The sequence below is a fragment of the Musca autumnalis genome, unplaced genomic scaffold, assembly GCF_047663935.1.
Source record: "Musca autumnalis isolate F117 unplaced genomic scaffold, ASM4766393v1 scaffold_4, whole genome shotgun sequence".
NCBI lineage: Eukaryota > Metazoa > Arthropoda > Insecta > Diptera > Muscidae > Musca > Musca autumnalis.
Genome location: NW_027411977.1, coordinates 67246904 through 67259489, shown reverse-complemented (window position 1 = coordinate 67259489; position 12586 = coordinate 67246904). Strand labels below are relative to the sequence as shown.

At 35.7% G+C, this 12586-nt stretch overlaps 1 protein-coding gene across 2 annotated transcripts; it reads right to left on the bottom strand.

Moving 5' to 3' along the window:
• Positions 1-7252: 7252 nt before the first annotated feature.
• On the bottom strand, positions 7253-11832 carry LOC141401458 (uncharacterized). 2 transcript variants are annotated; one of them, XM_073981719.1, is made up of 3 exons: positions 11241-11815; positions 10211-11084; positions 7253-7431 (listed from the first exon to the last, which is right to left on the bottom strand). In XM_073981719.1, the coding sequence occupies exons 1-3, from the start codon at positions 11778-11780 to the stop codon at positions 7277-7279; spliced, it is 1569 nt and encodes a 522-aa protein (XP_073837820.1). In that variant the 5' UTR covers positions 11781-11815; the 3' UTR covers positions 7253-7276. The 2 variants fall into 2 exon arrangements, with proteins under 2 accessions (XP_073837820.1, XP_073837819.1); XM_073981718.1 differs by having other exon boundaries at positions 7253-7404; positions 10211-11832.
• Between the last annotated feature and the right edge of the window lie 754 nt (positions 11833-12586).

The following is a 12586-nucleotide window of genomic DNA, read 5'->3' as shown; positions in this document are numbered from 1 at the left end:
CGACAGAAGTTAAAATGTAGTCAGTTTTGTTAGAGCTGTTGAAGTGTTTAATGTTTTATGTGCATGTTCCACAAATTTCGTCATTCCTGTGGTGAGTATTTTTTCCGTTGTTTATGTTATAATTTAATCTTAATCTTTTTAGTCTGTATTTAATTACGAGGGCGGTTCGAAAACTTCTTAGCCTATCAATGAAAGAGAATTGTTAGTTTTTCAAAAATATTTTTATTTTTTTTTTTTTAATATAATCTCCTGAAACTTCAATACACTTAGTCCAACGCTTTTCTAGCAATTCTATCCCTTGATTAAAATAGTTTTCCTCAAGGTCTTCAAAATAGTGGTTTACAACTGTAATTGCATCTTCATTTGAGGTAAAACGCTTGCCAGCAAGGATTTTTTTTTAGATTTTGGAATAAGTAAAAGTCACTGGGAGCTAAATCAGTAGAATAAGGTGGGTGGTCAAGCAACTCGTACTTTAATTCGTTGATTTTAGCCATTGTTAAAACACTTTTGTGCGCTGGTGCGTTATCTTGATGAAAAATTATTTTTTTGTGTTGTAAGCCAGGACGTTTTTCTCGAATTTGTACATTTAATTGATCCAAAAGGTTGCAATAGTACTCTGAATTTATTGTTTTACCCTTTTGCAGATAGTCAATCAATAAAATACCTTTGAAGTCCCAAAAAACCGTTGCCATAACCTTACCAGCCGATTGAATTGTTTTTGCCTTCTTTGGGGCACTTCCTCCAGCTTCAGTCCATTGTTTGGATTGTTCTTTTGTCTCTGGAGTATAGTGGTGGATCCATGTCTCATCAACAGTTATGAAACGACGCTTAAAATCCATTTTATTTCGCTTAAAACGATCCAAACAAGCTTGAGAAATGTTCATTCTTATGCGTTTTTGATCGACTGTTAACAAATGCGGCACCCATCTTACAGAAAGCTTTTTCATCTGTAGTTCTTCATGCTAAATTAAATCGATCATTTGAGATGCCCATGATGTTAGCAATTTCACACACTTTTATTCATCGATCATTTAATACCATATCATGCACTTTGGCTACAATTTCTGTTGTTGTTGCTGTATTTGGACGTCCAATACGTGGTTCATCTTCAATGCTTGTACGACCACGTTTAAATTCAGCAACCCAATTTTTTACTGTTGCATATGAAGGAGCACTTTCACCTAACACATTCACCATATCATTATGAAATATTTAATGACAGCACGCATTTCTAATTTTTCATTGTAAAAAATTGCGGATGCGTCTTTTTTGAACACCTGTTTCTATATGAAGGAGTTGCCAGATCGAAACAAAATTGAACATGTGTTTATAACAGACATGGAAGTTTCCAAAACACTTAACTTTTTTCTGATCATACCGCGCTTTTTGTACTAGGCTAAGAAGTTTCCGAACTGCCCTCGTATATAGCTCGTGGTTCATACGACGTCGATATTCACCGTAAACGCAAATCGGCCCGTAGATCTTTCGAAGAATTTTCCTCTCAAACACACCAAGCACTGCCTTATCTGCTTGCGCAAGTACCCATGCTTCGGAGCCATACATTAGCACGGGTAGTATCAGCGTTTTGTATAGTGTTATTTTTGTTTGACGAGAAGTGGCTTTGTTTTTAAATTGCTTACTTAGACCATAGTAGCATCTGTTGGCCAATACAATTCTTCTTCTTATTTCACAACTGATGTCATTTGTTGTGTTTATGGCAGTGCCGAGGTAGACGAAGTCTTTAACTACCTCAAAATTGTAGGTACCAACTTCTACAGTTGGTCCGAGCTCTATGGACGCTTTGCGCGTCGACACCATCAATTTGGTCTTTTCGCCGTTTACCGCCAGACCCACTTTCGCAGATTCTGCTTCGACATTCCTAAAGGTATCAGTTACTTCCTTTACTGATCGTCCCATGATGTGTATGTCATCCGCATAGGCAAGTAACATGTGGCTATTGGTGTAAATTGTGCCATTTCTTTTGACATTTGCATCTCGTATAACCTTTTCCAGCAGGATGTTAAAGAGATCACACGAAAGGCTGTCTCCTTATCTGAAACCTCTTTTGGTACCAAACTCTTCGGAGAGGTTCTTTCCTATATTAACTGAGGACCTCGTGTCAGTTAAAGTCATTTTGCCGGATGAGCTTTGCGGGGATACCAAATTCAGACATGGCTTGGAATACCTTTGAACGCAGCGGGCTGTCGAAGGCTGCTTTATAATCGACAAAAAGGTGGTAGGTGTCTATCTGCATCTCTTGGGTCTTCTCCAGGATTTGCCGCAGGGTAAATATCTGGTCAATGGTGGACTTGCCAGGTCTAAAGCCGCATTGGTATGGTCCAATTATCTCGCTTTAGTCGTTCGCACAATATCCCTGACACGATCTTGTAGGCAATAGGGAGTAGACTTATGCCCCTATAGTTAGAGCATACATTCTTATCTCCCTTCTTGTGGACGGGGCACAGGATACTCAGATTCCAATCGTCGGGTACTCTTTCTTCCTGCCAGATGGTGCTAACTAGCTGATGAATACACCTTATCAGCGTGTCGCCTCCGGTTTTGAACAGCTCGGCTGGTAAGCCATCGGCTCCTGCTGCCTTATTATTCTTCAGCCGATTTATTGCTGTCTTTACCTCATCTTGACTGGGCGGTATACATTCAATACCATCTTCTGGGATTGGGACTGTGGTATCTTCGTCGTCTTCGCTGCTATTAGATACCAACCGTTTTGAAAAATGTTCTTTCCATATCCTAAGTACACTATCTGTATCAGTTACCAAATTACCTTGCTGGTCTCTACAGGAGGATGTGCCTGTACCAAAGCCATCAGTTTGATGCTTGACTCTTTTGTAGAATTTTCGGACTGGTTTCTGGCTCCTGTACATCTCGATTTTTTCAGCCTCCCACTTTTCCATCTCTCTCTTTTTCCTGCGGAAAAGACGTTTCTCCTCTTTCCTTGCCCTGTATGCCGCATTTTTCTCTTCGGTGGCAGCACGACACTCCTGATCATACCATGGATTCCTTGGTGGAGGCCTCTGGTATCCAAGTATGGATTTTGCGGCTGTTTGCGTGGAGTGGGCAATGCTTTGCCATTGCGCTGATATGTTATCGGGATGAGGAGTGCTTTGATTAAGCAATTGGGCTAGTTGAGTGGAATATGCTGTGGCTATCTGTTGTGATTGCAGCTTACCGATGTCTAACTTTCGTGTTGTGTCTGTTCGTACTTTGTTTGCTACGTTTAAGCGGGTGCGTACCTTTGCTGCAACAAGGTAGTGGTCCGAATCAATGTTTGCGTCTCGGAACGATCGTACATCCAACACGCTGGATGAATGTCTTCCATCTATCACAACATGATCAATTTGATTACTTGTTTTCTGATCTGGAGACAGTCAGGTGCCCTTATGAATATCGAGATGATTAAATCTGGTACTGCTAACTACCATGTTTTTTGCAGCTGCAAAGTCTATCAGCCTCATACCATTGTCAGATGTTTCACTGTGGAGGCTGAATTTCCCGACTATTGGGCCAAAGATATTCTCCTTTCCAATTTTGGCATTAAAATCGCCTAGAATGATTTTAATGTCATGGGCAGGGCAACGGTCATATGTTTCTTCTAAGCGCTAGTAAAATATATCTTTGGTCTGTTCGTCCTTTTCTTCAGTGGGAGCATGAGCACAAATAAAGCTGATGTTGAAGAATTTAGCGTTTATTCGAATTGCAGCAAGTCTTTCATTCACTGGGGTGAAGCTGGATACCAGATGTTTTAGTCTCCGACTAACTACGAATCCGCAACCAAACTCATGCTTTACGTCATGGCAGCTATAATACAGTGCGTCACCTTTAGGTGTTGCTGTGACGCCTTTCCCAATCCATCGTATTTCCTGTATGGCAGTAATATCGGCCTTGTACTTTTCAAGTACGTCTGCCAATGCGAAGACTGCACCTTCTCTATAAAGAGTGCGAACATTCCAGGTGCAGATTCGCAAATCATGGCCCTTAAAACGTTTGCGGGGTTTGTCAACTTTAGAGGGGGTTGTTTTTCTTTTCTTTCGTTTTTTCATAGTAGGATGTTTTTTCTAGGGTAGGGTTACTAACCCGACACCCAAACCCAAGTTTTTAACGTTCTTATGGGTGAACGCGGGGCACAAGTTAGCTCACTACCTTTAAGGGCGTTAAAGGCAGTTCCCCAGGTGACACCACGGGGAGGTCAGTGTCCACTTGAGATGAAAGAGGGACCAAGATAAATCCTGGGCTTTGCCATGTTAAAGCCGGTCAAGACCGTTGCTTGGTATCATTCATCCCCTACGTAAACTAAGTTTGAACAAAATATTACGAAGGCCACATTTTGGACCCAATCGGCAGATCCGTTCGAGAGCTATCTTGCGCTCCAACCACTACACACGGTGTCATAGGGTTTCTTTTCCGCTTTCAGGCTATTTTCTCCGTCTTATGGTGTGCAGTGTATACAAGTTGTTACAACAAAAATCAAAGCGGTTCGAAGGGTCCTAAACTGAACTTTTCCGAAATTTTGTGTGGGAGGTACCCGAAGGAGTAGACCGATTGAGTCCATATTGGAACCGCATTTAAGTATGCTAGAAATTTCACGATGTGCAAAGTATGGACCTTCAAGAGTTATCGTGGGCACAAATGTTCCAAATATTTTCGAACTTTTGTGGGGGAGGTACCGGAAGAAGTGGACCGATATAATCTATCTTCGAACCTAAGCTAAGTTTGGACAAAATATTACCCCCCCCCCCCCCAATTTGTCTGAAATACATTTCGTCCAAACATACTTGGGGTCTAAAAACATGCCCTCGTTAGCATAAATGCTGAGGGTATAAAAACAATAAACCATTGGAAAAAATAAAATTCAACAAAATTCTTAGTTAGTGTGAGAATTGATTTATCAAAATAATTTCTTATGAAAACTACAAATTTTTTTATCGACAATTGTGAATATGAACATTAAAAATAAATTAGATTTTGGAATTTTTTTTATCAAATGGCTACAATTATTTTTTCTGTTTAGACTGGCGAAGCCGTCTGATACTTTTTTACTTGTTTAGTTTAATATTTATTTTTTACTTCTAGACATTATATTTAAATTGAAGTGTGACGCTAAATTATTATTTTGTTATAAATTGGTCCATTCCGTTTTTCTTTAATTTTTTTCTTCTACGATTTACAATTGTGTATGTACCTAGCGTCTGTTGTTGCTTTTGCGTTTGGCATTTCTATAACTTTAAATCAGGTATCGGCACTAATACAAACGCATTGTTTGCGGTCTCACGCATACGACTCTCTCTCGCTCTCTCCACAAACAGAATGTGTGTTAATCTATTGCTAAAATTAAAAATCATTGAAACAAGCGGCAGCAGAACCTCCTTCATTGACTAGTTGCGTCGTTCCGGAACGAACTAGTTCAAATGAACTACTCCACAAAAGGAACGACCGGTACTAGGTCCGACTATGCGGTTCAGCTAGTTCCTTTTGCTCCCTCGTTCGTTTTTTCCCATTCTTTTTGCTCTTCTCTTTCAGTTAGTTCCATCAGTTCATTTAACATCAGTTGTCTCTCTCTCCTCTCCCTGTCTTCTATTAGTGAATAAGAAATCTCATAGTGTCATTTCGTTTTTCATATCTTCTAAACTGATCTTTGCCGAATTAAAAAAGAACAATTGAAGTATTTTTAATTAACAAAACGATTGTAAATTTGTTTTAAATATTTGTAAACTACCATGAAGAAAGCCGAAAAATTTTATTTTTCTTTTGTTTTGATGAAGAAGAAGCACGAACGATATGAACTAAGTGAACGAGTATGAGTGTGGGTATACATATAAAGGTTGGTACTAAAAGGAACTATGGAACTAACTGAACGACCTAGTTCCTTTTGCGGAACGGAACGGAAAAGATCGAACCGTAAAAGGAACGAGATTGCCCAACTGTATCATTGACTTCTGAACGAAGACTGAGTGGTGGTTGTTATGCTGTTATTCTCATCAATGGCACGTGTGCCCCTTTTTGCCGGATGCTGATTTAAATAACAGAAGCAACCACCATCATTTATAAATGTGTGTGTATGTATCTATCTTTTTGCGGCTTTTGGGATTGTATTTAACAAAAAATCAACAAAATAAAAAAAATTCTAAGTTAATATGAGGATTGCATTACACTGTGCAACATTTTTAAGGTGATCTTGTGCAAACAATTCGAACTGTGGATTTTTTGAAAGTACAGACCCAAACGACAAGAAGCCCTAGTTGGGTTTTGTTGTGTTAGATCCAGCTTGGATTTTATGGCCCCGTCTATACATGGTTAAATATTGAGTTTTTAAAGAAATTCGGGGTTATATCTCTGAAACCAATGCGAACCTTCTTCTGACCTCTGAAGCAAATTTGTAGGTAAGTACTAGAATAAAATATTTGAAGAAATAATGGACACGAAAAATTACATTTATTGCCTCAAATTTCAAAATATATGCAAAAATGTCACAATTTTTATACATTTCGCACCGTATCTCCAAAATCGTTAATTTTTTCTGAATATTTTCTTTTGGAAAAATGTCATTGTTGTAAAATACCTCTATTCCGTTGTTTTCAGTACATTTCTCAACGACGATTTCATAAAAATGTCAATAATGTAGTGAAATCCGAAAAGCGTGAATAAACTGTTGGTGTGAACTGTGTTTGAAATACGTGTTGTAAAAGATATGATGCAAAATACCGCAGAAACAACATGAAGTAAGCATTTTAGAGTTTCAGAATGTTCTAAGGAATTGATGAGAACTTTATTTGGAAGATTTTTGCAAAAGGTTACTTGATTCAACTCCCAATAGTTTAGCCCATACAGACCAGAATTTCAGCAATTATGTAAAATTTTCTATATTTTATAGATTCTGATGCCCTAGATGGAGCTTTTCTTATGTGTTTTCTTCAAAAGATGAGTTCTACTAGTTTAGGGCTACAATATTGCTAAAGACAGCAAGGCCAAATTCCTATTCGTTTCTGAGATAAATGCCTGATAAATGCAAAAAAGTGTAGATTTAGCCTGGTTTAGATGAGGCCATAAAATACGATAAATAATTTCTGATGAAAACTACAAATTTTTTTTATCGCCGATTTTCAATATGAACATTATTTTTATCGGCAAAAAATCAATTAAAAATTAATCAGAGTTTTGAATTTTTTATCAAATGGTCACAATTTTTTTCTGTGTAGACTGAGGGTACATCTCTATCGGCAAAGCCGACTGATACTTTTATACTTGTTTAGTTTAACATTTATTTTTTATATCTTGACATTATTATATTGCATTTTCTTTCCAAATGATAAAGCGGTTCATAATCATCTATGTTATAGTTAATTGTTTTCAATACCGATTTGAAATTCTTCCTCAATTTATTGCAATCTGGAAAAATACAAGATAGATAAAAATCTATTAAATTCCAAATAACATTTCCTGTCTTTGCACAGTGTCTGATCTTCCGAAAAACCTGGCCAAAACTCTAAAAATGAATAGGTTTTAACCTAACCTTTGGTTCTTATGTTTTTCCGGCCGCTGATTACATTTTTGATATTATTTAACCCTCAGGCGGTCATTTAAGGGGTCTTTTTGGTTCCTCCTCCTATAAAATTTGATCTTATCGGATCAAAATATTCTACAAATTTGTTCGCCATCAATTTTTACTATGGGTCCTAGAATACACCAAAACTCTATACCTTACCTAAACTCCAGAAATATGCAAAATTATAAACACATTTTAGGGTTAAGGGCGTACTTCATGTGAGTTTTGGCAAAATTGTCATACAAAGCATCATTTTAGAAGAATGCCGTCAAAGACAAAAATTTTCTCTGCTAAATTTCACTATAAGTTACCAATGAAAAGAAATCTCTGTTTGCATTACATACCAAGAAAATATCGGTATGAATTTTGCCAAAAAACCAAGAAACTAAAATAGGGTTGCAAATTTCCACCATTTCTACAGTTTTGGAAATATTTGAGTTAATATCACTGTGTATAATGTCTTTGGTAACTATACTGACAAGAATGCGAGGAATATTTTTTTTAAATTAACCCTCGTGCGAGTCATAAAAGGGGTCCTTTTGGTCCCTTTATCCACAAATCTTTAAAATCTCCTATAAAATGTGATCAGATCAGACCAAAATATTCTAGAAATTTGTTCGCCATAAAATTTTACTATAGGTCTTAGAATATACCAAAACACCAAATTATTCCCAAACGCCAGAAAGTGACCCTATCAGGTATGTCACAGAAACCAATTCCGATCGAAAGTGAAATTGATTTCGTATTTAGCTTCTTCAGAAACCGAAAAACGAAAATTTTTTTCGGAATGAAACCACTTTTGGTTTCTCAAGTGGAATTGCATTTTTTTGGAAATATGTCACTTTAAAACACTCCAAAAATTACTTAAAAATAATAAAATTATTATTTTATTAACAAAATCACATTTATTTTCATATTTTTTTATCATTTTAATTAAAAAATTGCCAACTTTTCATTATTTCTCAATCAACGAAACCACTTGTTAACGAAGTGTTGCCACATAATTTTTTCGTTAAAATCGATTTTTTTCTTCGAACAAATATTAATCGTTTGCAAAAACTAAACAGTCTGACATTACGAATGACAACTTAAAGGGAAGATAAAAAAGAAAACATAACAAAAAATAACTCAAACAAGGAGTTTCGTACAAAATGTAAGTATTTTTAAATATGTATGTTATTTTGACAATAGAAACTCCCGGCATTTTGTAAAAGTTAACTTTCTTTTCGCACAAAAAACTTCCTTTTAATAGAATATTTTTTCACAATTTAAACTTCTACAGGGTTTTCTAATCATATGGTTTTTGTTTTGATCCTTTTTCGTCTAACGTTGCCATATTTATGCTAAATAATGACAATTCCGAAATTCACCAAATCGATCGGAATCTGAAGAAGCTAAAACAAAAACAATCGAAATGAAATTGCGGAAATGAAACCATTCCGATCGGAATCTGTAACATGCCTGTATACTATATTCTAACATTCTGAATGAAAGAAAGCCTGTACATACCTGCAAGACAAAGTATGACATAAAAACAAAAAGTGCAAATATGTGCAGGATGTTTCGATGGAAATTGGTAAAAATCCCTTCCTTTTTTATGAAATGATAAATAACACGGCCCAACTCGATCTTACTCACAACTTTTTTCATAATTTATTGTGAAAATTGATCTTGAAAAAAATTAACAAGTACGGAAATCATCGAGAGAAGTCTCTCTTGTCCCGTATGGGATGTTGTGGAATAATGTTTGTTTACGGAAATCAATTATTAAAGAACGCACAATTTATTGGCGACATCTTAAATACGTTTCACATACTGAAAACACCAAGAATTGACGCGTTGGATGCTTTCCTGTAGAAGATGAAAGCTTAGCACCCGAACCAAAGAAATATTGTTTGAAATACAATATTTCTTCCAGATTGGATTGCGTGAAATAGAATAGAAAAGAAGAACACAGGCAGAATCAGGATGTGTATTTGAACAGAAAAATTCTCTTTTTATTGAAAGAAAATAGCAGTAGAAAATTACGAAAGCAGATTCTTACCGAATGACAGTATGGTTGAATAGCAAGTGATTTGTGTTGAATAAAAGGAAAAGTATGAAAGTCCGAGAAAGCATAGACGACACGCATACATATATAAGTAGGTGAGCGGCAGTGAGAAAGAAAAAGAGTGAATGGAATAGGGAAAAGCCTGAGTTGCCAGAAGCCAACAAGGACCTCAGAGACCCAGGATTTTGGCGTTAACACATACCTTTCATTACAATTACGAAAAGAAAATATTTAATAACCGTTGTTTATTTTGTATATTATCATAGAGTTATAAACAACTTAAATATTGAAAAGAAAAAAAAATCCAAATAGGGTCACTTCGACCTGCTTTTATACCCACTTATTAAACAAGAAATGTACATATTTTTCATAACTACACGCACTGGGATCCTATAAACAATATCCGACCCTTTTTAGTGTAAATTGATAAATTTTTTTTTCGATTTTTGGCGAGGTTTTTTTGGAAAATCGGACACTGTGCTTTGCAAGACTGTAAAATTTAAAACATTTATACATTTTCGTTTAAACTTTGTATGGACTTAGGAAATGTATCTCTTGTTACCTGAAGCAAAATAATAGTCTGATTAAATACTACTTACCAACTGTAAACCCACAAACTTCTATTTTTCGTAAATTGCGAGGGAAATTTTCATGTTCTATCAAAAATTGTAGTCTATTGGGATCATCTGTGTTAAGTCGTAATTGTAACTCTAACTTAGGATTCAATGAAAACATATCGAACCAAAATCCAAGTATGGTATCGGAGTTTTGAAAACTAAGTATTTTGAGACTGGTGACACTGGTAACCACGGCTCGCAACGATGGCCAGGATGATGTTGCATGTCGTACTACAAGTTCCCGCAATAGTGGCAGCTCTTGCAAAATACGAATAACATAAAATCCTTCATCAGGCAAAGTAATTTGTAGTGACAGCATTTTTAGATTTTTTAAATTATGTAGGGTATTCATAGTCAAATTTTTTGCATGAAATGTGCCCAAATTTAGATTCTCTAATGCTGAATTCTCCACAAATGGTGAACGAAACTGATTCAAATCAAAGCTTCCAATATTCAATGTTTTTATACGAGAAGAGATATGTAATTCTTTAAATTCTTTAACTCGAAAGTATGTTTTAATGGCGACAAATTCAATTAGTTTAGGATTTAAATTTTCGTGCAGAAATTGTTGTATATGCTCCAGCAAGATACCAACGCAATCGATAAGATGAAGTGTGGTAATATTTGGTGGCAAAATAACACTTGGCTCTTCAGAGAAATCAGTGCTTCTTAAAGTCAATTGATGCAGTTGTGTTAAGCTTTCCAATACAATGACCATTTCATTGCAAAAATGGTCTATGTCTAAAATGTTCAAATTGCGAAAACTATTTAACATTGGAACCAATGAAGTCGAACCTTTTAATGAAAATGGCGCTTTGGTAATTATTTTCAATTGCTTTAAATGTAGAGGTGATTGCTGGAATAGTAATGCATTATCATCTGAATCTAATATTATTTGAGCATTTATCTTTACTATTTCCAAAGGAAGTTTTGTCACAATTTCTCGAAAGTCTTCAAATTGTATAAATTTGTAAAAAGTATATACACTCAACACAATTTTTTTTAACTTTACCAAACGTAACAATTCCTTAACTATGGCTCGTGTTATACAGCCATTTGATTGTTCAGTCTCAATTATAACAGCATGAAGTTGTAGCTCTTCTAGATTCGGCATATTATTGACTACTTTAACTATATCATCTACGGTAATGCGACGACAGTATATTTTAAATTTGACAAGATTTTTAAAGAATTCCATTCGTGGAGAAGTATTTTCAAATAACTCTGAAAAATTCCGATCATTCAGCTTAACTCGAACTAAAAATTCATACACATTGTTGCCGTAAAATTGAAGAAATTCCTCAAGATCTCGTGAGTTTCGAAGCAAAATGCGATCTGTATCCGTGTCATCGGAAACAATATAGTCTCCTTCGAATTGTATAACCTTGAATTTCTTATATTTTACTGGGGATACGAATTGCAAGAAAATACTTCGTTGATTTTCATCGACCTGTGCTAGTCTTAGTTGATCACCAATGTTTAGAAATTTATAAATATGAATCATCACATCGCAATTGAATGTTATTTTATTGAAACTACTTGATGAAGTCATTGCGTCTTTGTTTACGACTATTGCATCGACCAGCTTCGTTGAACTTCTAAATAACACTGGGGTGTTGTTTTTCTCAATAAATAAGCGAGGGGACTGCGGCTACTATTGCTATGCTTTGTAATACTGGCACAGTGGTTCCGCTCATGAAAAAAAAAACTCGAAAAATATATGACGACCAATTTGATTGTGGTTCATATAAATATTCTCTAAACACATCAAATTATTAATATTAAGTCTTATCGTTTTACAATTTTCAGCGTAATATGCCAAGTAAAGTTGAAGAAGTTGAGATTTGTGTGTGGTGCCATAAAAACGTAAAATACATCCCCAAAGCATTCGTAGTTTATGTGTAAAATTATAACAAACAAGTAAGCAAAGGCTATAGTCGGATGGGACCGATCATGTAATACTCTACACCACTACCCCTGGGAATTAGCTTTCAACAAATCAAAATTTCTTTATGGAACAGATTCTTTTCTCTCAAATCAATGAGTGCACCCCGATTCATGTTGGTTTAATGATTTGGAATCTACAGTTTATAGCCGAGTACGGACGCCTGTCCTGAGATACTTCTTGTGGAGAAGTTTAAGATGATTGAAACATTCAGAAAATGTCGCCTGACCAGGAAATGTTTCTGCAACAATTATATACGGTAGGGTTATGACTTTTTGACATTTTTTTCAAAAATGAGTTCTTGTAGTGAGAATGAATGAACTTTTGCCTATAAATGCCAAAAATAACATTCATTCCAACTTATAATAAAAAAGTTTCCGCAAAAACCACTTTGCATTTTTTCTTTTTTTGAA

Bases quoted from the DNA above. Each gene is read 5' to 3' on its own strand.
- LOC141401458 (XM_073981718.1), bottom strand. From the start codon at position 11,780: ATGACTTCATCAAGTAGTTTCAATAAAATAACATTCAATTGCGATGTG. The intron at 7,405-10,210 runs GTAAGTAGTATT...GTATTTTTCCAG, and splicing joins AGTTTGTGGGTTTACAGTTG to ATTGCAATAAATTGAGGAAG.